The sequence below is a fragment of the Anas platyrhynchos genome, chromosome 3, assembly GCF_047663525.1.
Source record: "Anas platyrhynchos isolate ZD024472 breed Pekin duck chromosome 3, IASCAAS_PekinDuck_T2T, whole genome shotgun sequence".
Lineage (NCBI taxonomy): Eukaryota > Metazoa > Chordata > Aves > Anseriformes > Anatidae > Anas > Anas platyrhynchos.
Genome location: NC_092589.1, coordinates 63,869,741 through 63,895,106, shown reverse-complemented (window position 1 = coordinate 63,895,106; position 25,366 = coordinate 63,869,741). Strand labels below are relative to the sequence as shown.

General features: G+C 39.3%; 1 protein-coding gene and 1 long non-coding RNA gene across 12 annotated transcripts in view; one reads left to right on the top strand and one right to left on the bottom strand.

Annotated features, from left to right (window-relative positions):
* LAMA2 (laminin subunit alpha 2) overlaps positions 1 to 437 on the top strand; it is a 401,748-nt gene extending 401,311 nt beyond the window's left edge. For all 9 annotated transcript variants that reach the window (XM_072036025.1, XM_072036022.1, XM_072036019.1 and 6 more), the window contains one exon: positions 174 to 437. In XM_072036025.1, the coding sequence (XP_071892126.1) occupies positions 174 to 331 (158 nt within the window). In that variant the 3' untranslated portion in view covers positions 332 to 437. The remainder of the gene's footprint in view (positions 1 to 173) is intronic.
* A 16,881-nt stretch (positions 438 to 17,318) lies between these two features.
* Positions 17,319 to 24,361, bottom strand: LOC119716464 (uncharacterized). 3 transcript variants are annotated; one of them, XR_005264546.2, is made up of 6 exons: positions 24,011 to 24,361; positions 23,659 to 23,709; positions 21,613 to 21,706; positions 19,919 to 20,035; positions 19,217 to 19,270; positions 17,319 to 18,049 (listed from the first exon to the last, which is right to left on the bottom strand). It is a non-coding gene; the product is annotated as an uncharacterized lncRNA (long non-coding RNA). The 3 variants fall into 3 exon arrangements; XR_005264548.2 differs by having other exon boundaries at positions 24,084 to 24,361; XR_005264547.2 differs by lacking the exon at positions 17,319 to 18,049 and adding an exon at positions 18,394 to 18,737.
* Between the last annotated feature and the right edge of the window lie 1,005 nt (positions 24,362 to 25,366).

Here is a 25,366-nt window from a genome sequence, read left to right as displayed (position 1 = left end):
CATGATGTTTTTCAGTTTTTGAGACTATTAGATGATATAGAGCAAATAAAACATTATATATGTACATATATATCTCACTGGGGACATTTAATCTTTAGCAGGACTGTTGTAGAACAAACTGAAGTAGCAACTCAAACTTATCTAATTCCTTTTGCCTTTTTTTCCTCCCTCAGATGGTGTGACCCAATTTGGGCTGACCACTAATATCCGTTTTAAAGGATGTATTCGATTTCTGAAGCTCACCAAGGGTACCGCTAAAGCTCAAGAGATTAACTTTAGCAAAGCTTTGGAGCTGAAGGGTGTTCAACCAGTATCATGCCCTGCAAACTAACTGTCATTCAGCTGATACGGGTCTGTTTGTATAAGCATCTCAGATTAAAAACAAAACAAAAAAATATATATACACTGCATTCATAATAAAATGTCTTTATGCAATATATGGGTAGTGTTTGTGGTATATTCAAATGGCTATTTCAAAGTACCTCCCAAACAGAATGCCAGAAGTAATCTACTCCCTGTCTTTCATTAAGGGTGTAAAGAAGTATTTTTTTCCTACCTCTTTCATTGTAGCTTGGAATGGAAGTGTTTCAGCATAATTCTGCTGAGTGAGACCATGCAAGATGTTCCTTTGCTGTGAAACTTACATTCATTTTCTGTTCTTAATACAGTGCACTTGCATACATACATACCTTTGTCCTTCATTAAAAAAAAAAAAAAAAAGACATTAACTTGCTTCCAAAAAGCTTGCTTTGGTCACTCCCAAGGTTCATTAGAAATTTTCTGTGATCATAATATTTCCAATTAAAATTTCACTGAGAAAATGTTAAGTTTTATGTATTCTATGTGGCTGCAGTCATGCTATGGCCTTGGAATTAAGTGCAGGGAAGGACAATGTTTCTGCTTGCTTGGTTTATATGGCCTTACTACAGAAAAACATTACACCTAAAATTTCTGCTGTGTTATATTAACAGCACTGAGTTTTAACAGAGACTATGAAGTAGAAGAATCCTCAAGATTCCTAGCATGGTACATGTTGCTAATCTTTACTGTCATCTATTTAATCAAACCCTTAATATAAAAGCAGCTTCCAAAGTTAGACTCTAATGCTCAATGCTGTCCATTTGTGAGGTATTCTGAAAGCATCAGCCATCCCAGATCTCCCTTAAATAAAACTTAGAGAACTCAGTGAATAGCAGTTTAAACATCAATAAGATGATAAAAGTTGCTTTCCTGATTCTCACTAAAATGCCAAATCCTGGTGATTATCCCCTGTATGTTTTAGAGGACTATGAAATCATCACTGAAGTGTGGATTATCTTTTCAAATTGTCAAACTTTACTTTTGCAAAGGTTGTGCTTGGACATGCAGAGAGTACACTGTACAAATATAAAAACAACTACCTTCAGAAAAGACTGCAACAGCAGAAGAAAAACCTAGCAGTTTACACTCAGCAGTAAAACAACACAACCACACAATTAAAAGGAAAGTGTTTTTTGTTCCCCCCACAGTGAGCTTGAATATACTTTTTCAGAATTTCTGACATGCCTGGAAAAAGGATGCATACGATATTTGCAAAATTGTGCTGCCAGAGAGCAGTCCTGCAGGGGTGCTTTGTATTTTACAAACAACCTCTTTGGCATTCAATTTTTTCTCTAAACTGCCACAGGAGAAAACTTTAAACTGTGAAAGTACATTAAAGAGATGGTAATAAATGTGTTCATTGCCACTCCAATGATTTGGGGATTCTAACATTCATCAGATACACCTGGAAAAAAAAAAAATATCTAACTCTTGGGAAGCCCTGAAGTAATTGACTTCAGTAAGTATTTCTAGTTTTCACTTGCAGTTGGTCTTTTAATATTAACAAACAGTTAATGGTTGTGCAACTTTAATGGACATTTGATGTGTTCATTAAAGCATGCATTTGTCTCAGAAAAAGCCTAATTAAGGGAAATGTACTGTATTACTATAACTTCTACCCTTTCCTATCATGACTACCAAACACACCATAAAACATGCATATGTTTATTTTATTATTTCTAATGTTCCTTGCATTTTGCCTACTCTCAGCCATACAATATTTCAGGACAGCTTGAAAAGCTTAAGAAAAATAGGTGATAACATTTCAAAAAGCTGACTAGTTCCAAAATAATTGTCAAATGTGAATAAATGAAGCTCCAAGACTTACTTATGGAAGGTATTATAGGGATGAATTTCACACAAAGCCTTGACAAGCCAAGCCAGACATTTGCTAGTTTAAAGACACATTTCCCCAGATGCTAGCTTCTATTCAGCATGTTGGACTTTTTTTTTTAACATAAGCTTGCTTGCAAAGTATTATAAGTTTTTCATACTTGAGGACACAAGGGAAATTCAGACAACTGAGACTAGAATGCCAGGAATTAATTCCACATCCTTCCTCAGAGGCAAGGAATTGCCACTGGTCTGCTCAGCCCGACATTTGCAATGGTCTTTCACATAAAGATGGCTTTGCCTTAGAAACAAATACTGGAGTTTCTGCATTAACGAAATGGGGGAAAAAAGGCCTTTATGTTCTGTGCTCTATTGAATTATTTCTCCCTTGCATGGCCTGGGAGGAATGTGTGGGACAGAGCAAAAACAATGAAACAATGAACATTATTACTTTTCTTAAACTTTTGTGTGGAAAGAAGCAACCAGCTGCTGTTCTTGGCTAAAAGAAATAAATTCAATAGGCTGAAACAACAGCTACTTTAGCAAATGGACAAGTTAAAAGCAAATTGTAAAACTGCCTGATTTTTTTTTCATAGATCATTGAGTGGGTGCATCAAATACTGCTAGAAAAGCATTTTGCCTTTAAAGATTCAGTAGAGTATCTGGGAGTGATCCCAGCTGCCTACTATTACCTTTTGCTATACGACAGATTCATAGATTGGTAGGTTCCCAATAGAGACTGAAAATACCTGAAAACAGAAGATTTTGAGCCTTAGAGCTATATTCAAACTGCTAGATAGAGACTACATCAGTGTTGAATGTGCCAAAAGCAGTCATATCTTCCCAATTTAGCACTGTAATCTAACATACATTTATAAAATAGAAGTATTCAAAACCTTATTTAGGAGGATTTTTTTGCATTTGGAAGTTGTCACTTTTTTTTTTGTGCATGCATTAAATAGTTTTCACTGCTAAAGTTCAAAGCCAGAAAAAATTCACACAGGTGATTTTAAAATTGTATTTAAGATTAACCTTTTTGAGTGTGGTCACCTTGAGGCTTTTATGACAAAGATTCACTCTGCAAATGGGACAAATGTTTGTTCATCTCTAGCTTTATTGAAACTGCTATGTATAAAAAAGTTGTACTTTCATTTTCAAATATACCCAATTTTCAACTTAAATGTTTTGTAAAGAGCAATATACTTGTGCTTTCTACCTCATCACACTTTCTTCTCTTTATAGAAGTTCATGAAGAATGAACTGTTTTGTTGTCATAGTATCATTCTTTAGAGCACACAAGAAAAACTTAAAATACTTAAAAATACAAACCATTTTTCATTTGTTTTGACATAGAAAATATGAGGATGCCAATTCCAGCTTTCCCTTAATCAGACCAACAAGAAAAAATGTATGCCACACATTTCACAAGAACTGATCTACTGAAGGACCTACAAAAGATCACCATCCCCACATACATGACAGTTTCTAACCCTTTAAAGACTTTGCCATTTTCATCTGCCTAAGAGTTTATGAAAACCTATAAAACTCTTCTGAAAATATCCTATGCAATGAAAAAGATTATTTTCAGAAAATTTAATGAGGTGCTATAGCTGGACCACTGGATTTTTTAGTCTAATTTTTTTTTTTAAACTGCGTTTTCCAATATCAAAACCCTAGCAGTTCTTCAGTCAACCATCAAGTCTTACAGTATACATATGAGCTGAACTTCTGGTGTAAGTATGTAAGAAACATCACCTTGACTGTCTCATGCTTCATAAACAGACACAAAACTATCCAGAATTTTCTATAGAATTTCTTAAATATACTGCTGATATGTCACACAGACCCCAAATTATTCAGTCTGTATATTGCCATGGTGTTATTCTTCATACTCAAGAGTATAAATAATTTCTTCAGGTAGCTGAAATCCAAGATGATTCCTGACATTATGCATGTATTTTAACTCCAAAAATCAAACTTCTCCCATTTCAAGTTTAGTGGTCAATGTAGCATAAAATGACAGCACTTCAGGAACTTAAGTATCTAGTTTAAGCAAAGAAATAAAATTCTAGGGAGAAAAAAAAATGAAATAAAAAGCTACATCAATCAGCTCTCTCATACCTCTCATGCTCCCACTGGGACCAACATCACAACCTGTAGTTCAAATCTAACACAGTCTCACAATTTTCACTTGGCTACAGAGTTATTGAGAGAGAGATATTTAGCTGAGGAGAACTGCATAAAACTTCCTTAATACTAGAGTCACTTCTTTTTTCCCCTGTTTTTAGAAGGGATGTTTGAGTACAAAATTAAACCTGTGCTTTCTGCTTGCCCTTTAGTATTTAAGACTTACTCTGTAATAATGATAATGAAAGTAGATGTCTGGCATTTGAAAGACTAACTTTTATGATGTATAGCATTGCAAAATATTCCACAAAGCTGAATAACCTGCTGTGCCATCTCCCCTTTTAATCATAATTTATTTTGACAACTTTGCTACTTCTAGTTGGCACGAGCAAGGAAGGATGACTGGCAGCTGAGGCCCTGGAGTCATAAATTTCCTGTGGTTTCCTTCATTAGGATTCTGTGCTACCATGTAACATGAATTTGATTTAACAGCCAAAGGCCTCATTCTTTCAGGAGTTTCACGTTAGTAGGAAGAGCTGGCCATGTGCGTGCCCAGGCCTCTGCATGGAGGGACCACAGAGTATGGAGTGATGCAGGCCCCAACGTCCCTCAAAGGCACAAAAAAGTGGAATAAATGAGGGCCTCTCCTCCACAGCTTTGAATGACTTGGGATTAGAGCCTTCATAGGCACTGAGATGCCTGGCAGGCCTAAGACAGTGCAGACTGATGCCCCTACAGTGATGCCAGTGTTTCTATCAGTTTACCCCACCTGTGGATTCAGCAAGGATCTGAATGCTACAAGTTAACTCTAATATTTCTTACGCACCATTTGTTCAGGCAACCCATCTATTTCCTTCCTCTTTTTAAAAACTTTATGTTAAACTCACTTAAGGGAAAGTTATCACCCCTCTTTTTTCCTTGACTTTTTAGTTTTCTGCAAGGCAGAGAAAGATGTCCTACAGCTGAGGTGGGAGTCAATCATCAGCTGAAAGGAAATATTGCTGCTCAGAAACAAAAGATGCCATGTCAGTCTTTTGCTACTGATATCCAACTCATTTTTACTTCACAAGGCCAAAGGAACTAACTCTAGTAAAACACAACAGGCTCTCGTTTATCACCATATCAGCACATGAAGCACATGACATTTCCAGAGCTCTGCTGGCTCTGGGGCTTGTGAGCCCAGATGCTGAGGCTGATCTGCTCCTTCCACTCAACCAGCAGGGCTGCATGCCCAGAGCATGCCACGACCAGCAAGCAGCAAACCATGCTCACTCCAGGGGCAGCAGACCAACCTGCTTGCACTCTGGGTGTTTTACTTCATTTCATGTCACTGGTGAAAGCTTTCTGCCCAACAGGACTTGGTGACCCTGCCACAATTCTCTATGGCACCCAATGTTAGTGTTACGCTTGACTAAACACAGCAGAATCCCAGCTTAGAGAAAGACTTCCAAGTCCAAGTAATATCAAACATTTCGATCCGTACAGAAATATCTGACCAAACAACTCACCTAAAATTCCCTAAATAGGTTCCTCAAGAAATTTCTGAGCTTCCCACAATGAAACAAATTCCCATCTCAGCAAACCTGAGATGCAAGCGCAGCCACTTACATCTGTCACAGAACTGCAGCATCTTAAGAAATTAACCTTTCATACATATTCACTCAAGCACACTTCTTCCTGCTAACGGCTGTATTATTGCTACTATTCAGTCCATTTTGATAATCTGAGCATTTTTTTCTCATTAAACTACAAATAGTTTAACAAAGGGGGTGAATTTGGCTGGAATAGACGATCAAACTGGTTGAGAATTCACTGATACTGAGGCAAGTAAAAAAAAAAAAAAAACATATAAAAGAAATCAACGTGGCTTCTGACTGCTGTTACAAGTCTGCAGTTTTGTAGAAAATCTCAAAATAAAAAGGCCAGGGTACGGATAATTCTACAGTGCATCTCTTCCAGGCCACAGTCACCTGGACAGAAGGGCCAGACAGAAAGTCCTCAGATGAAGATGATATATGAGAACTACTTGCTACAAGGGCTGGGTCTAAATGAGAAAACCCACTTCTCACCTACTGAAGGGAAAGATTACAACACGCAAAACACTGAATTTGGATCTAGATAGGAGATTATACATTCGTACAGCTGTGTGGACAGTTCTGAGAGGGAAATAAGCAGGTCAGGAATGCCATTATAACAGGGCAGAGAAAAGGGTTACTACAGCTGGGAGTACTTCAGCTGCAAATCTGCGCCAGAGCCAGATGCAAAATGGCTCACAGTGGTTTGTTTCTGGCTTTTCTCATGTAGATGACAGAAAGAAAAAATGTACCATAAAATCCACTCAAAGTGTCTGTATATTCTCACTGTGTTGCTCACAGCTCCTGAAGATTACAGTTGTTCAACGACAAGCTAATGCTTATGGGTATAGTTCAGTTTTTAAAAAGTGTGCAGGGTTTGGTTTTGTGGTGGTGTTTTTTTGTTTGTTTTTACCAAATTATTATGGGTCAGAAAATTCAACACTGCTTTCAATTAAAAAAAATAAAATAAAATAAATGAAAATTGTTGAAAATTCAACACTCTTTTATAAAGATATTTATATGTATAAAGTGCCTGTCACCATATTGATAAACACTCTTTGGAACCACTCTGATGGCAGGGATAAGAACAGGAGTTGGCCTGTTGGTACCTCAGCACTTCTGTTCCCAACCAATTCAAAAAACAAAACAAAACAAAAAAAAAAAACAAGACTGGGCTGTTTGGTGTCCATCCTACAGAGGGACCACCAAGACGAACAGAACCCTGCATCCAGACATTACGTTTCAAAATACAAACTAAAGGCAACAGCACTGCCTTCCAGCAACATTTAATGATTGAGCAGTCCTTATTAACTAAAATTCAATAGAGCCACCTCAAACCTTGTAAGGCAGGGTTCAGAGAGGTACACCAACTGAATGTGCATTCGTATCAGTGCTCTAAGAACAAGTTTGCAAGGTGCTAATATATTCAGCGCAAGACTAAGTAAGGCAAGCACAGCCACAGCGATCACACCTTAGCATACATTGTCCTGCAGGTATGTCATTTTAATCTTCTAGGTAGTTTCATATATTTAACCAAAGTACCAGTGTGCTCTCAATTACCAGCGGGCATTGGCACATTGCATTTTTAAAGTGTCTAAAGTATTTTTCCATAAAAGATATCAGATGTTGCTGCTGCTTCGGAACTGTTAAAAGTACGAGAGTAAACAGAGAATTAAGTTTACCACTTAGCTGCCTTGTCCATGGACCATTTTCTGTCCACCTTCCCACTGAAACATTTTTGAAATAATTTTTCCTCGGGGAAAAAACAACAACCCACCTCACTAATTAATTTACTTATGTTTTTTTATATCTTTACTGGCTTTTCTCTTTTCTGTGGTGATTTTGATTGAAAAAAGGTTGTTCCTCTGACTTTGTGGTGTGTGTGACATCTTTGTTACATGCCGTTTTGTGATATATAAGAATAGACAATTTTGACTGCTACCTATTATTTTGCCCTAGTAATCTATAATTAGTCACCTTAGCGATGAGTTTTCTTTCTTTGTAGCAATACTCCTTTTACTAATTTTTAAAATTATTAATTACAAAACAAAAAAACTATTTGTCTATCTGCATTTTGCTACCACTTCATATGCAGCTATTTGGGGCAAGCAAGAAAACAAAGTAAGATTTTTTCCCTACAGTCTTGAAAGAGTGATGTATAGGCTTAGCTCTAGACCTAGAAATAGTCCTGTGGTAGAGAAAATCACTAACAACTAGGGGGAGGGAAAATAAAAGCACACAGTAGAAAGGACTTGAAGAAGCCAAGGTTTCTGCTTTGATAGCAGCTGCCCCTATGAAACATCAGTACCCACAGCCCTACCTGTCACATGTTGCAGTGGGCAAAAATCAGGGAACATGGGAGAGGAGCTGGACAGTTTTCAAGCTTCCAGGGATTTTCAACTCACCCTTTTCAAATGTAGTGACTCCAGCTTTATGTAGGTTTCTCTCTTGTGAGGCAGTTTAAGATGACACAGCAGCACTTCAGTTTTGTTGCTGGTCAAATGCAAGCACACCTCAAGGTAAGGGCAATTTTACAATCTTGATTCATTTATCAAACCTGACAAGTACTGCATATTATGATTTCCATGTGACAGTTTGACTGTAAATTTACCCTCTGCAAGATCCTTTTATATGCATTCAAACTAATTTACCTCTTGCTGATCGAGTCCCACCTCCCTCGTAATTTTCTTAAATGCAGAGCCTAAATTGACTAAATCAAATGCATTTGCGCAAACTCAATAAACAGAGCCATTACCCACTGAAATAAGCAAGTCTCCTAAGAGCATCAAATGCTTCATTACAGTAGAAGAGTTGGCTCAAGAGCCCCACACCACTCCAACTAATGACCATGTTTCTCTCTTCATTTCATTAGCCAGTCTGAAGCCTCCAATACTTTTTTTCCAGAAGCGGAAGTGCAAGAAGCATACATAGCTTTATCAAGTACAGCAACCAAAGCAGCTAAAGCTCATTTTCCAGAATAATGAAAAGGAACCGGTGGAGAAAGATACATTTAAATATCCCTGCTAATGCATGCATTAGCTAAACCACAGTCATTCTTAAAGATCTCAACCACATAGTGCACTACCTCCATTTGGGGAGAAGGTCATAAAGTTATTGGAGCTCTGTGTCAGTACATGATGTTTACAGCAATGCAAATAGGGCTGAGTCACCTGGCTCTGTCTCAGCACCTCAAAAGGCACGTTGGTTTGCCATTGCAAAGTAACCTCTCAGAAACAAACACCCTGCCTTCAGCCACAAGTGCATTTGGCCCCTTACAGAACGATGCCCAAAACAGGATCCACCTGACAAGGATGGAAATTTCTGTCACCTGCACCACAATCTACCCAAAATACTTATTAGTGTAAATTGATTGTCATGGCTTTGTAATTTAAATATCATTGTACCATTAGCAATGGAAGCTAATATCTAGTTAAGAATACTGGTGTGGGTTCAAAAGTACTTTAAATTTCATGCTTATTGATAATAATCTCTGAATAACACAAATACCAATAGTTTTTCTAACACAGGGAATGAAAATGCAGGGCAGTGCTGCTACACTAGGTATTCTTGCTAGAATTCATTATGAGGGTACACCTGCAAATCCTGATGCAAAGGGGGTTTAAGTAGCTATGTTCATTCTCAAAGTTTCAAACTAGAAACTATATTTCAACTATCCAGCTAACATGAAGGAGAAGAAGAAGAAAAAAAAAAAAAAAAAGGAAGAAAAAAAAAAAGCTTTTACCAAAACTAGTAACAAAATGCAAACATTTTTTGCTGATATGTATAAAATAAAATAAACTCAAATATAAAACGAGCTGAAAGTCTTAAACTACCTTAAACTACCAGGCTAATTTTGGGAACAGACACATTTTTATGCAAATGATTAATAAATGTGGAATTTATGAAATGCTTATCTTTAAAATGCTTTAGAAATCCATTTTTCTATTAATAAGCAAAAGTAGTAATCTGGGCTTACTGCAAGTTGCATGCTATTGCAAACCCATAAAATCCAGGAAATTAAGTCATCCGACACATTAACTACACCATTCCTCTTCAGCTGTTTCTCCTTTGCCACTTCTGCCTTTAGTTTCCTATATGCTAATCTCCATCAAAAATTAGTAAGACACTGTTATGGTTTCTAACATAGCATGCTAAAGAATTATGTACAGATCTACCAAAAACAGACTTTCCTTGTTCATGCCTGAGTAGCTCTAGTGTACCTTGGTCCTGAAAAGTGGTAGCACTAATAAAGGAAGAGATCTTGTGACTCAGAAGTAATTATTTACTGCATGGGGTATCAATGCTCCCTAGCTCAGGTGTAAAGCACATGAAAGACCTACATGTATAAATTACCAGTGCTTTGCAACAACTATTATTTTTTTAATATTTCTGTTAAGGTTTAATCCTTAATAGGAGAGGAACTGCAGGTTTGTAGGATGATAGCCAGCTGAGAACCTTGCAGCACAAGCTTAGAAACAACATCAGCAAGGCAAATCTTTTTTAAAAGTTTGGTGTGCATGGTCAATGTGTTGTGCCTCATTTAACTGAGGTGTTTTATTTTGTTTTTTTCTAATGGAAAAGGACATCAAAAAGGAAGGCAGGTGAGGGAAAAGAGTGTAAAGACAGTAGCACCACTGGGTGACAGCAGAGAAAACTAATATATATATATACATATTTCTTTAAACAGCAGTCACCAAGAGACTTCTGACTGCTGTATTGAAATTTCAGATATCTAAAACACTACAGTTAGGATCTTTAACACATCTTTTTGTTTAATTTGCTTTTTAAGACTGCAGTTAAGATTTGCTATGGCTTGCCTGCCCAAAAAATGTGATGTGAATCCAGATGTAACAGTTCAAGCTACTCAGCAAGGTTCTCAACTAGTAAACAAGGGAGAACAGGATTTATAAATACTATAAATAGAATTAAATTCCTGGATCTGAGTCCTGGTTTTGTGTTTTTGTTGTTTTGCTTTGCTTTCTCTTGTTGTTTTGCTTTGTGGTTGGTGTTTTTTTCAGACTTCTCAGAAAATGTACTTCTTTTCTATGCTGAGCATTGGCTTTAATTTTTATAGTCTTTATATACAAACTATAGGACAGTACATAGCATAGTAGAATTTACCTGGTGGTATAGGTCCAGGATTAGTCACATCTTTCACAGCCCTCAGTCTAAGACTCAGTTCTGGATTTATCCCAGTTACAATTAGGATTGCTTGGGCAGTCAGGGAAATTTATGTATCAATTTGGTGTATCCTGAGAAAATCAGTGAGGCAAATAACTAGTAAAGATATACAGCAAGCTGCAGTGCTGTCACTGCTTAAGTTCCAGCACAGGAATAGCATCAAAACCCAGGTGCAGCTGGTCCATTGTTTCAGTAAAACTGATTGCAGTCATCAGCATCCCTCTGCCCAAACCCAGCTCATCCAGAACACGAGGTGTGCCACAGGTCTATAAAACAAAAATGTGCTGCAGAGGCCTAATTCCTTTATTTTCTCTGCAAGGGTGTTCAAGTGATCACACAGCACTTTCTTTGCTGTGTACTGATACACTGCCAAGTTAAAAATTGCTAACAGAGCGTACACTCTGGCTGTGATACACACAAACAGCAGCAAATACTGTAGAAAGGTCTCCACGTGGACTATAGGTTGCTGTTTGGCATTGATGATCTTAAAGGGCTTTTCCAACTTAAATGATCCAACGACTGTACAGAGACTCAGCTGCGGCCCCACACATGCACAGCATCCATATCACCTATTCCTGCTGCTAGCAGTCCTGAATTGGAGGCAGCCCAGGTGTATCCCCAGAAATTGCAGTCTCCTTGAAGAGATGGCACAGGCAGAAATTCCCAGGGGATGGTTAGTCTGGGAGCAGTTTTGAACCATTTTTTCTTTCTGGATTGCTGCCAACACTGCCAGTGGCATACAGCTATCAGTCACCCAGGCTCTCCAAGCACATGGACAGCTTGTAGAAATCTAGTCTTACGTTACACAGGGATGATATATAATCTCATATTCCCCTCCCTTATTGTGGCATGACGGCTGGCAAGCAAGTATCTCTAAAGAAGGCCCATGGCCATAACAAACCCTTTTATGCTTGCAGAGTACAAAGTGATGTTGGTTTAAAAAGCAAGATGAATTCAACTCAGTTCCATCCCTCTACTTCCTCATGCTCCTTCCCTCAAAACGGACATCCTCATCCATGGGAATTTACAAGAACTTATTTTAAAAAGGTGTGTCATCTTCATTTTTTCACAGCAGATTAGACATGCACATATTTTCAAGTCTGTCTCTTGCTGATCTGGTTATAGTTAGTGCAATTTCAAACTAAAAAACAGAATTCATCAGTCACCACCTTATCTTGAAGCCTATTTAATGGGACAAGTGCATGGAAGAGACAGCCATTGTAGCAACATAGATAAAATTACTCTATTGCTCAGAGAGCAACTGCATGGCTCTCAGGAACCTCTGGTTGTTTTTTTTTTTTTGTGGGGGGGGGGGGTTGTTTGTTTTTTTGTGTGTGTGTTTGTTTGTGTTTTTTGATTGTTTGTTTGTTTTGTTTTTATTTTTCTAGTTGGTTTCTCCCTCTTCAAGGGAGATAACAACTTACACCATGCTAAAATAACTCCTTTTGCCCTGCCCATTGAGACATTCTATTTCTTCCTCAGTTTCTGACTTTCCAGTTTCCTGTCCTCCCCCCTGCCCTCTTTGTGCCTGCCCCAACAACATTCGCCATGTTGTCTGCAAACCCAGCCTGAGTAAGCTGACAGAGAACTACTGTCCCTTCAAGGCAACTGAGAAATTAGAGGAAGCACTGCAGAATCAGAAACTGCAAACATATTTGAATTACCTCATATTTGAGGTAATTCACTCTGAGCAATACTCCAGCCAGCATTTTATTACTACATTTCTAAATTCCTTGCAGTTCACTATCAGACACACTATCCAACCTCTCTACTTTAAGGACTTGTTTAAAATAATGCCAGCTGACATAGATGTAATTATTGTATGTACAGTACGTGTTAAGCTTGTCGTGGTGCTGCTTTCTCAGGAGGCTTCAGAAGACAGACCAGCATGGAGCTGTGCAGCCGGGCTTCTTGCTCAGTAGCTCTGTTTTTCCTTTTCCTCCGACAGCTATTGCTAGATGGTTCTCTTGTTGGTATTAGAAGATGGTATTAGAACTCTTCATACACTTATAAAATGGGATTAACACATTAACACAACAGCAGATAGGGTTATTTGTCATATTTCGGTGTTGTAGCATAAACATGCATAACAGCTTCTATGGAAGTAAAATTTATTACAAAGTTCCATGTGTATCCATAACCATGGAGACTACCAGGATAGTATCAACTACAGTGAGAAGAGGCAAGCAATTTGAATGCTGCAGAGCCTCCTCAATGGCTTTGACTTAGAGTATATTAAGTTTACTTACAGTCAAAGTAATTTATTATTATTATTATTAATAATATTTTTAATCTTTTCAATTCAACTTAATATCATATCAAAAACATCCATTACTGACACCCCTTCTTTGAAATGTTTCATGGTCAATTTTCAGTATGGTACTCAGTGGGATACAGTGAGAACTGTATATTAAGAAAAAAAGGATCTATACATCTTCCCTGTTCCCCACTGCAGGTCAGTACACAGAATTAAAGGCTAACACAGCTTTCATATCTTCAACGAAATGGCAAATCCTTATGTGAATGAATTCCAAATACTTTAATAGATTTTTTTTTCTTAACTCTCCACCTTTTTTTTTTTTTTTTTTTTTTTTTCCCCCAGGAGCTGAAAGGTCCACAAAAGGTGCAGAGTTGGCAGACAGGTAAATATCGTGTTCATGAGGGAAATTTTAAAAACCTGTAAAAATAATGTTACTCTAAATCTTTTGCATTCATTTCTAAGCAGGTTAATGTCTGGGAATCTTTGCAGAATGAAGTTTTGGGTCTCAACATGCATCTCAGTTCTTTTTCATGAACAGAAACTCAACCCTGCCTAAAGTGCAATTGCAGCAATTGCAGACCAAGTTACTAATAGAGCAATGTCATTAACAATGTCATCCTCTCTATTATGGCTTCTTGATCCAGCCTAAGGATGAAGATTGGGAAAGTGTTACTAATATGTAACAAAACACTATACAGTACACATTTCATAAGTCCTCCTTCTTTCAAGTGTATAAATGCTATTGACTGTGGAAGAACAGACTGATGACATTATTAAAAATATTTTTGTTATTGGAGAACATGAATAATTTTCCCTTCAAAGACATCCTGACATATATAACACTAGTTCACTTCTGAGGCTGGGGCAAGCCAAGAAGGCCAAAACATCCTGGCTTGTATCAGAAATAGCATGGCCAGCAGGACCAAGTGATTGTCCATTCCCTGTGCTCAGCTCTGGTGAACCTGCAACTTGAGTACTGTGTTCAGCTTTGGGCCCCTCACAAGAAGGACACCAAGGCCTTAGTGTGTCCAGAGAAGGGCTACAAAGCTGGTGAAGGGCCTGGAACACACGTCGTCTGAGGAGCAGCTGAGGCAAATGGGGTTGTTTAGTCTGGAGAAGAGGAAGCTCAGGGGAGACCTTATTGCTCTCTGAAACAACCTGAAAGGAGGTTCTAGAAGGGTGGGTGTCGGTCTCTTCTTCTAAGCAACAAGCAATGGGACAAGAGGAAATGACCTCAAGTTATGCCAAGGGAGGTTTAGGTTGGATAGTAGGAAAAATTTCTTCACTGAAAGGGTTGTGAGGCATTGGAACAGGCTGCCCACGGAAGTAGTTGAGCCACTATCCCTGCAGGTATTTAAAAGATGTGCAGAACTGGTGCTTAGGGACATGGTTTAGTGGTAGACTTGGCAGTGCTAGGTCAAGAGTTGGACTTGATGATCTTAGAGGTCTTTTCAAAACTAAATGATTCTATGATTCTAAGCATAAATTTTTCCCCTAAACCCCAAGTCCTACAATACTGGCTAATAGTTGCTGTCCCTATCTCTACCGTAACCTTGGTAGTTCTCAGTGCCTTCACTAACTGGGTCCTTCTCTGAAGAACGTGGCCCGGGAGCCCTATAAGGACTGTGACTGTACCTAGGTCATGTTGCTCTCAAGAGCCTATGAACTCAGCTTGGCTCTCTGTCACCACTTCCCAGTAGAGCTCATAATTTCTACCCACCTCTTCACTTCTTTGGCCATGATACTTCACCGGCCCATTAGGACATGGGAATTGCTGCTTCCAATCAGACCTCATCTACTCCAAGTGTTCAGAGAGCAGCCACAGACATATTGGTGATACATTAGGTTCAAGGACGCTTCAGTGCACAGACCAGAGAATAATGGGTTCAGACATATTCCTGACAAGTACAGAATGGCTTATGAACATGCAGAAGAAGCTCTCTTTTGAAACTTCATCATCTCTGCATGTAGCATCCCCTCCCACAGACTGGCCTCACCTCACACTTTTTCCTAAGTAAAGGAAATCCTGTATTGAAGGCCTGTCTCCCAGAAGGAAAAAACAAACAAACAAACAAACAAACAAAACCACTGTTGGGCTATACAAATACCTCAATGGAGTTTATGAAATCACAAGAAAACTTTCACCCATCTCTCCCAGCTGTTGTCATTACTCCCAGTGCTTTTATCCCAGAAGACCCCTTCTCAACAAAACAAATTACACCAGCCTCAAGCTCCTACAAGTCTCTTTGAATAGGCTATCTTGTTCAGCTTGCAGCAAACAAGATCCTACATCATGCTGCTGTCACTTCCAGCTGAAGAATGTAGCATTCAGTCCAAACCACATAACAAGCCAGTTGAAACTTCCCTTTGCTTGCTGCAACATCAGCCCCTTGTTATTTATATAAATATTCAATTTCAGATTTTGATAGATATTGATTTGACATTGTTCAGTTTCACCGAGCATTCCCCTCTGCACATGTTGTAAAACAAGGAACAGGGATGCTTCCAGTTTCATTTTGTATTACATTTCACAGCATATATCTTTTTCTAATTTTTTTCCGCCTACAAAACTGAGAAGTAATCTCATTTCCTACAGAGCTGAGCAAAGAGAATGAGAAACTCATTCTGCCATGCAGGCTATTCAAAGTGCACACTTCTGAACTGCAGGATAGGATTGGTGTCTGATCAATACAGGTGGGTGGTTTGTTGTTTGTTTGTTTGTTTTAATTTGCTTTTAATAGTTTTTGTTAGAATGTAAAATCCAAGCATCAAACTGTAGCTTTAGCAATAAAGGCACAGACCTTTTGAAAGAGCAACCACTTAAAAATGTGCTCATCTGTCTTTGAAAATTGCTTGCCCAGTTAGTTCTCTTCAGTTCCCTAAAATATTTCCAGTATAGTAAGAAAAGGAAGTATTTTCCACATGCCAACTTTAGAAGCAAATGAATACAAAGCCCAGTCTTTCTTATGGATAATTTGTAGCAAATTATGCCTAATTACTGAAAATGGAATTAAAAAGAAAAAAATGTGCTAGCTGATATAAGTTCAGTTGCTAAAAAGAATTAACTACCTGCTAACCGATATCTCACTGTTTAAGTACCACATTGTTTAATGATCACATTGGATCATGCTCTTAGGGAAAAAAGAAAAAAAAATAGTACGTTCATATGAAAACCTGGCCCATAAAAGTTACAGCTGACCCATCTGTTCCTTAATAAACTTCAGTGAGACACCAGAGACAATTAGGCTGAATTCTGCTTACTTCACATTTTTCTGTTCTGATATAAGATGGTTCAACTTGTTCTGTAAGGTTGTGTGTGTGTTTGTTTTTTTTTTTTTTCCCCTTCAGAGGTAGATAAGTAAACTTTGAGGACAGTCTGAAGTGGAACAGCAAAAAGCTCTTCCTGGGGGAAGGGACACAAGGAAATGCTATATTAAAGTAAATTTGCAGGGACTTCTAGTTTAGGAACAAACGCGGTACTTTTCTTCAAAGTTCAAATTGCCCTCTGTCTTCTGAAATTTCTGCCCATCCCTGAGCTAAACCAGTTTTTATACACTAACCATAACTAAGGGTAAAAGTGGGGCTCCATACTGAAGACCTGGCCGTTGCCATAACTTCTGAGATTAATGTTCTGTATCTGACACTAAAAAATCCAGCTTCTTTGTTCTCCCACCCCCTCACCAGAGACTAGACAGCAGGTGCATTGATGAGGACCAATTACACTAAATGAAGCCAAAAGCAGATAAAAGTCATACTGAAATATGCTCAGCCAACGCATTCCTGACACAGTAAATACTTAAAAGTGATACAAAAGGTTAGAGGAGAAACACATTAATAACTTTAGAAAAGATCATTTGTACTTACGCTATTTCATTCAGAAATGAACTGCATTTGTGAGAAGTGTGACACATGAAAAAGGATTTAAGAAAGACTGGGTAATTACAGAGGTTGTTTAACATTTCTAAGCAGGTCTTTGATGAGAATGAAGAGACAAATCTTAAGGGCACAGGGCTGCTGGTGCTTGCAGTCACTGTAAGCCTGAATATGTGGAGTGCCTGCAGAAACCTAGCTGCTCGGTTACAAATATAAAGCATACTCTGCTGCCCTTCTTCAGTCCACGTGGCATGGCTGCCTTTGAGGTCACGGGGATGCTGAAACAGCACAGGTATACTAGAAAGCAATAAAAAGGGGTGGAAGGAGGAAAAAAACTATGAGTTGGAAAAGAAAATACTTTCTGAACTGGAAGGACAAAAAAGTCAATTAGGATTCAAACAATATAAGGGGAAAGTTGCATTCAAACAAGATTTTCTTTTAGTAGTAATTAATAATCAAGTTGTCAGAAAGCAGAGGAAGTGCTGGAAAAAACCCTTGATGAGAAAACCAACAATCCAACAAGCCTCAGTTTCTGAAATGCCACTCAGAGGTACCCCATCAAAACAGGTGGCCTTCACAGGGACAGTTTCAGTGCAGTGCTGACCTTCCAGAGGCACTCTCTTTTGAAAAAGCAGGGAGAAAGCAGGTTTACACTTCACTTCTGCTCATTTTGGTTCTTCAGCAAGCTCTCAGGGCCGTAGGGTCAGGGGTGCTGGCAAGTGTTTGTGTGCTTTCAAATGTGACCTGGAGCCCTGAAAGAGAGCTGCTGCAGATGAGAGCTGAGGACTGGCAGTGCAAGGAATGAGTGGTTTGAAACTTTCACTGCCTCTTCTGATGCAGCCTGTTAAGGAGACAAAAACCTCAGTCTCAAGAGGCACTGTAAGTGTTTCACACAACATTAAGCAAAGAAATTACAAAGCCCTATTTAGGAAGCACAATTCCTCCTGCCTCGTACACCAAAGCACACCTTGACATAAACTGTTGTGCTGCTAATGTGCCAGGGTCCCAGCCACTTTATTTAAGTGAATCCCATGAGAGAATTGCTGTGCTTTTGTGAACTGGGAGCTGCTCCAGGACGGAGTCCAACAGAAACTGGCTGCAAAACTTAGAAGTAAAATATTTAAAAGGTAAAGAAAAGCAGAGCTGCCCACAGGTGAGAATCACATCCTTTGAGTAGCACACTACAGGGAAGGTGTTACAGGGCAATAGAAAGGTCTTACAGCTGCATTGACATGTCTGAAGCAAAATTTACATTTATATATATTTAAGACAGCATTCAAAGGCAAACTGCACAGGGATCTGGACACTCTTGAACTCCTTCCACCATGTACAAAATGCTACAATAGTGCAAAAGAGCAGGCCAACAATGCTGCTCCTACAAAATATATCCATAATCATGGCAGAAGCTTCAAAGCACAGGTCTTGACACTGCAGCACGGAAAAGATGAGCAGTCTAGGCACAGTGATTCCCCAAGGGTCTCGAGACAACCATGAAGCTTGTCACCAAGGCACTCCAACAGTGTCAGCACCTGCAACATCCCTGGCTCAGCTTGTGTGAGAAGCAGAGGTTCACACTAGCAGCAGCTTGTGTGCCTCAACAGCTCTGTGCCTGTCCAGGTGCTAGAAACCAACGGAGTCCACCTGAACTGTTCCATTTGTTCCTTAGCTAAAAATACATGAAGTTACCATCTCTGTGGTGGAGCTGATGTAGCAAGAAGCCTCATAGTGAGAGATCAAGTTAATGAATACGGAAGTCATTCTGTAAATGGGGTCAGGACAGTGGCCCTTGTTCTTAGAAGGGCAGACAATACTGTGTGCTATCGCTGAAACTGTTCCTATCTGTGACTTTTGAGACTAAATGGCCTAAAGGGTTAAAAACCTCATAAGCTGTGAAGAAAGCTACGAGGGGAGGGGATCTGTTTTGTGGTCTATACTTTTACAAACAAAAAGTAGACTAGGTAGTAAGTTAAAGACTGCACCACCAGTGGTAACATTCTCTGCAATGTACCTTACAATATTACAAGAAGTGGTACAGAAGGTCCCGTGGCATCTGAGGAAATTTCTGGAACAGAAGGAAGAGAGGAAAAATTGTACGAGAAAAATATCCTTTACCTAAGTCCAAAAAGAACCATGTTGCTATCACTTTCAAGGTTATGGGAAAATTTTAAATCAAAGGCAGATGTAGAAGAGCATACTGTTCAGAGCGACATCACCTACAGAAAAGCTCCACAATTTCAAATAAAGGCAAGTGACAAGAGTGGAGCAGAAGAGTGCCATTTAACAGGGGGGAGAGAGGGAGGGAAATATGACCAGAAGTCTTTAAATATAAATATAATATAAATAAATAATATAAATATAATAAATATAAATATAATATAAATATACACACACACACCTGGTTTTGATTAAGAAAATTATTACAGTGGGGATATCAAAAAATGGGGTGGGGAGGTAAGGGAGCAGAGGGAGGACTAATATGCTGCAGAATGTAGTAATCTTAGATACAAATTCCATACACGAGGGAGAGATGTGGATTTACAGAGAAATAACAGATAGCCTATGGATTCAAATCCTAGGCAGAGAAAGGAAGAACATGCTGTTCTGACCCAGCCATGAGCATACCACTGACTGTCACATACTGGAAGAGGCTTGGAGATCAGAGAAGCTGCAATTAAAAATAAAATTAAGAAAATTAACACTAGCTACTTACCGGCACCAGATGGTCTTCACCCACAAATTAAGAAGAATTCAAGTGACACAGCTGAATTGCTAGCTGTAGTAAACCTTTCCTGAAGAGCACAGTTCTGTAAGGTCATGACTCCCGAACCTGTTGGAGAGTTTTTGAGGAAGTCCATAGCACATGGATGAGAAAGATCTCCCCCCCAAAAATAGTCAACAAAAGTCTTAATTAAGAAATAAAGTTGCTGGAAGGGTGGAAGAAGATTGGAAGAAAAAGTTCTCACATGGATAAACATCTGTTTACGAAGTAAGAAAAGGTACAAACACACGGTCTCACTGCAGGCAGGTGTAATGTTCAGGTTCATGCCCTTCAACACAGCCACAACCAGTCTGGAGGTGGGAGTGAATAAGTGAAGCAATAAAGGTGGTTGCTAATACTGAATTACTGAAGGTTTTAAATAAACTGCAGAGAGCTCCAGATGGACCTCATGACACTGGTGACCTCAGGACTGACTAGTGAAAAAATGACAGATGAAATTCAGTGTTGGTAAGTTTCGCAATTAATAGGGGAAAAAAAGGTCTTCAACAGCATACACAGTGATTGACTTTTAACTGTCCACCAGCAGACAGGAAAGATCACTGATTTAATACAAATAATAATGAAAAAGTCAACTTGGTGATTAAAAATGCACACACACACACACAAAATCATTAAGGTACAAAGAACAACAGAATTGCTATAGACCACTGCATACTCACCTTCTGAAAACGTGCAACTGCAAAGTACCTTTCTGATTTCCCCTAACTTGAAAGGACAGAGCAAAACAAGAAAAGGTTCAGACTAGAGCAGTGTAGATGACCAAAGTTCTGGAATGGTTTCTGCACATAGGACAATGAAAAGAGCTGCAACTCTGACCAGAGAAAAGATAAAACCAAGAAGGCCTATGAAACCGTAAGAGACATGACAAAGTTGAACACGTAGGACTGTTTACTGTGTGAGGAAGTCCCTTCCAAAGGGACAACACACAGTTAACTGAAAAACTCATTTCCACAGGATGTGGTGAATGCCATCAGCTTGAAGAGGTTCAAAAGCAATTAAACACACTTTTTGCATATTGCTAATGGGCTTTATAAAAATTGGGAGGGCTAAAATTAGTTAAAAGTAAAGGTAGAGATAAATGAAAAATAGCCACTCTAATCAGTATTGCCCACACAGCATTTTTTAAGAGAATCTTTAGGATATTATTTTATAAGATTAAGGACATCTCACCTGTACAATGGCTCGGGAGACAGCACACAATAAACATACATGTATATGGGACACCATCAGTCCTGTCTTCATTAGCATATCAAAATATGCCTTTTAGAATTCAGGCTACACCATAGCTACAGGTAAAATTCAGGAGATTTTTTTTTTTTTCCTAGCCCTACCAACAGTGTTTTGGACTTGCTTGGCAAGTCTTTCATTATTAAGTTGATTCCTCTTACAATGATCCAAGCAGATTTAAGCAACTAGAAATTCTTAAGAAAAACGAAGAGCATATTATTGTAATCATGTGTATTTCATATTTACTCCCAAAACATCCACATTGTGGTTGTACAGAAAAATACTTCTAATTATACTCACTTTTCAATATTCCCAACTACAGCCTTCAAAGAGAGAGAAAAAAAAAAAAAAAAAAAACACCCAATTTAAAAAGAAGGAAACAAGCAAAGCACACACACCATCTAGAGGGGAACATTTCCTCACTCCAGGCTGACTGGGGCATGGGTGTTCTCTGCTTTCAGCTCTTCGTAGAAGACATCTGATGAAGCATTTCTGCATGGATGACAGTAACATTTGGTCTACAGAATTGATTGTCAACTTGGAAGGAATTGGAATAATCAAGAAGTACTCTATTTCATATTCACACAAAGATATTATTTTTTTCCAGAATAATTCTCTCTACCATCTAGCCAAGCAGAACGGGAGCAAAATCAGAATACCTTCCCTGCAGTATTTGTATTTTGTTACAATTGTATTTTATTACAAAAAAAAAAAATGCTTTTTCTTTTTTTTTTTTTATAGGAAAGGTTAAATGACTAAAAAGGGTTTTGCATAGTATGTTTTCTGACCTCTTTTTGCAAAAAAAATATATCTGAACTTGTAACTATGCCAGAGTTGCCCTTTGTCTCCCTGCTAAACCCAATGAAAAGAAAGTCTTTTTTTTTTTTTTGGTTCAAAATAGTAAATTAAAAGCACAAGGACAGGTTTTAGCTAGGATTCCAAGACTGCACAATAATGGTTTCACAAAGTTGCTCTTATCTCTATCATCCTTATACCCCTACGAGATACAGCTTATTTGAAGATCAAGTATTTTAAACAAAACACAACATCCCTGATGGATGTCACTTGGCTGCATCCCAAGATTTTACAGTCAGAGAAGCAAAATACTGTACTGAGTAAGCATGAGACTGCACTGAAGAAAAGGAGCCAGACTGGAATACTGAGATAGGCAATTCTCAGCTCTGTCTTTCACGGATGTGCAGCTCCCCACAATGAGAGCCTCAACACCTTTTCACCTACTCAGGCTGTGGTTCCTGCTGGAAGAAAAAAAAATAAAAAATAAAAGAAAAAAAAAATCCTCTGTTCATGCAGACTTAATCAGATTCATAAATAAGGATGGTTTCTGGCAGAGGATGAGCATCCAGAGTAAGAGTTTGGGAGCTCATTTGCTTTACATCTTATACAACAAAATGTGGGAGCATACAATATGATTAAGGCAATTATATTAGGTTACATATACAATGTTTCAGACTAATCCAAAATCAGAAGGCAAGACTTTAATTAATTATCTCTTCTTGGATTAGGGAAAAAAAGTGAATAAGCAATAAACTGTTTTCCAGGTGCTAATTTAATGCAGCCCAAGGCTTGGACCCTCAATCAGATGCTTGAGCTTTTCTGAACAACTATGTGTTCCCTCATTTATTCTGGGTCACTTGGAGCAAGTTACACATTTGCACGTTGACAACCAGCAAAGGCTACTGCAGTAACTCACATAAGCTTGTGAGATTCTTCTGCGCATTTCAGTCCTCACAGTTTCACCACATCCAGACAACTGCACACTGCAGTTGTACATCACTGAGGCATCACCTCAGATAAATGAGTTACGTACCTTGTGACTATCTGCAGGTATAAGTAAAACATTAATTTAAATACCTCAGTTTAGGAAGTCAAAAGGCTGCCAGTACGGATGTCGGGAAGCACAGCACAAAAACAGACAGGAACACACGAGTGACCACAGGTAGAGGGCACATCTCTATATGGTATTTTAACTGAGCACTATATGGTATTTTAAACTCTCACCTTCTCCAGCAGGTATTGATTCACTACTATTTATGTTGCCAAAGAGATGACTAGAGGTTATCAGAGGTGTGTAACCAGTGTTGCAGCTCCCGGCATTCTCAGCGCGTACCCAGCAGAGGTGTACACGCAAGCACCAGCCCTGGGCTGCCACGTGCTGCTCCCACACTGTGAGGAACACCGAGCAGAGGCAGTGGAGCTACACAGTCAGTCACAGACACACCAGGGGCAGACACGTGGCTGGCCATGTCCTGTCCAACGGGGAGGTACGGGCATGCATCCACCATGGCTCCAGCCCCTCGCTTGCTATCCCAGCACAGCAGTGAATTAGGATGGATGGCAAACACACCTTCATGTAACCACATAGTAGCTTCTCTGCTCTGAAAACCCAGAGAATCCCATGGGAAAGAAACCCACAGCTGGCTTACCTGCAGGACCTGATCCGGAGGCTAAACACACGAGCACAGGAGCTGAGCCAACTGAAGCAGAAATTAGACGTTTTTGAGAGCAATGCATTACAGAGGTATAATGGTAAGAAATACTGGTAAAATACACAGACTTTGGCTCTCAGCATGAATGAATGCTGCTTATTGGTCTTACGGAGACAGTAAAAGAACATCAGATCCTTTCAATTATCCCAAAAGTGAGCAAGCAGGGAGCAGTAACATCTGTAGAGATTTTGAACCAGCACTTCCGCATCATTCAGAACAACTTGAAAGGCAAGTTTTGTTCCTGCTACTCCTTGTGAAATCTACCATTTCATACTGGCCTGTTTCAGACCTGATCTTTGTCCAGGATGGAGGTAACTCCCAAGAGACCTACAAGAATAGGGAGCAGACACACTGCCACCCACCTCCCAGGTAACTGCATTAACTGTGGGCACAGCTCAGCAGGGAGGGTGTGCGTTTAGGCGCTGAGCCCAAAAGGGAGGAGCCACACTAATCAGAAGCTATGGAGAAGCTGCACCACAAAAGCCAGCTCACGAGAACAGCTGCAGCACAAGCAGCAATTACTCGCAACAAGACAGCAAGGAAGCCTCCTAAGACTTTAAGGCAGGCGAGGGCTTTCACGAGCACGGGCGATGCAAACTGCCTCTGGGCTCCTTCCACAGTCAGAGCACCCACACGTCCTCTCTCCTGCCTCTGTTCCAGTGCTTAAATAAAGGTTGAATTTATGCTGTCATCCTTCCTTTGATCAAAGGACTTGTCCTGCCTATGTCTTCCTTCCAGTTGTCTCGTTTTATGAAGCTTGTAGAAATTTAATTATTTTTGAGACATTCCCTTCCCCCACTCCCTTTGCCAAAAATGATTGAAGTCTGCCAGCAGATTCAAAAGTAATTAGGGGAAGACACACACAGGCAGCGAGATTACCCCAGACACCTTTTCTTTGGAAACCAGGCTAAAAACCACAGTATTGTATTTATTAAAACAGTCCCCTGAAGTCAGATTCGTGATTGCTGAAGTCCCATTATTGGCGATACAGCAGATTTTTAAAACAGTTTTTGGAGGATTATATTCGGTTTCTACAAATCAGATTGATTTTGCCCCTTCTGGCTGCAGGCAAGCCATTTATGAACAGTTTTCCCATCTGCTAAATGGAGATGAGAAGTACTTACCTGTCTCAGATGCAGTCTGTGTGCAAACACAAATAATGGTTTTAAGATCCTATAAGCATTGCTCTACATAAAAAATAATTATTGTGAACACTGCTATAAAATTAGTGCAATACACATTTCATTCTTTTTGCATGGCTGCAACCTTTCAGAAATAGAAGTACAACAGAGATCTAATCCTTAGATATATTTACGTGCATTAGAGGAAATCACTCAGCAAACCTCTCACCAAGTTAGATTTCTGCTGCAATTTAACTCTTAAATGCTTACTAAATGTGTGTGTTTTATTGAAGGCTTTCCAGAAACACCGGGTAGATGGCATCAGAGGGGACCACTGATGGTGGCCTCTGGAGGTCTCGGAGAAGGGCAGCCCAGAAGCCAAGGAGGTGGCAGGCAGCTGGGGGCTGGTGGCACTTAATTCTTGGGTGCTGAGGGGTAGAGAGACGGAGGTTTCAGTGGGCACCCAGCAGGCAGCTGGTCCCTTGCCTCGCAAGGTGTTACCTCAGGGTGCTGGGCAGCCTGCA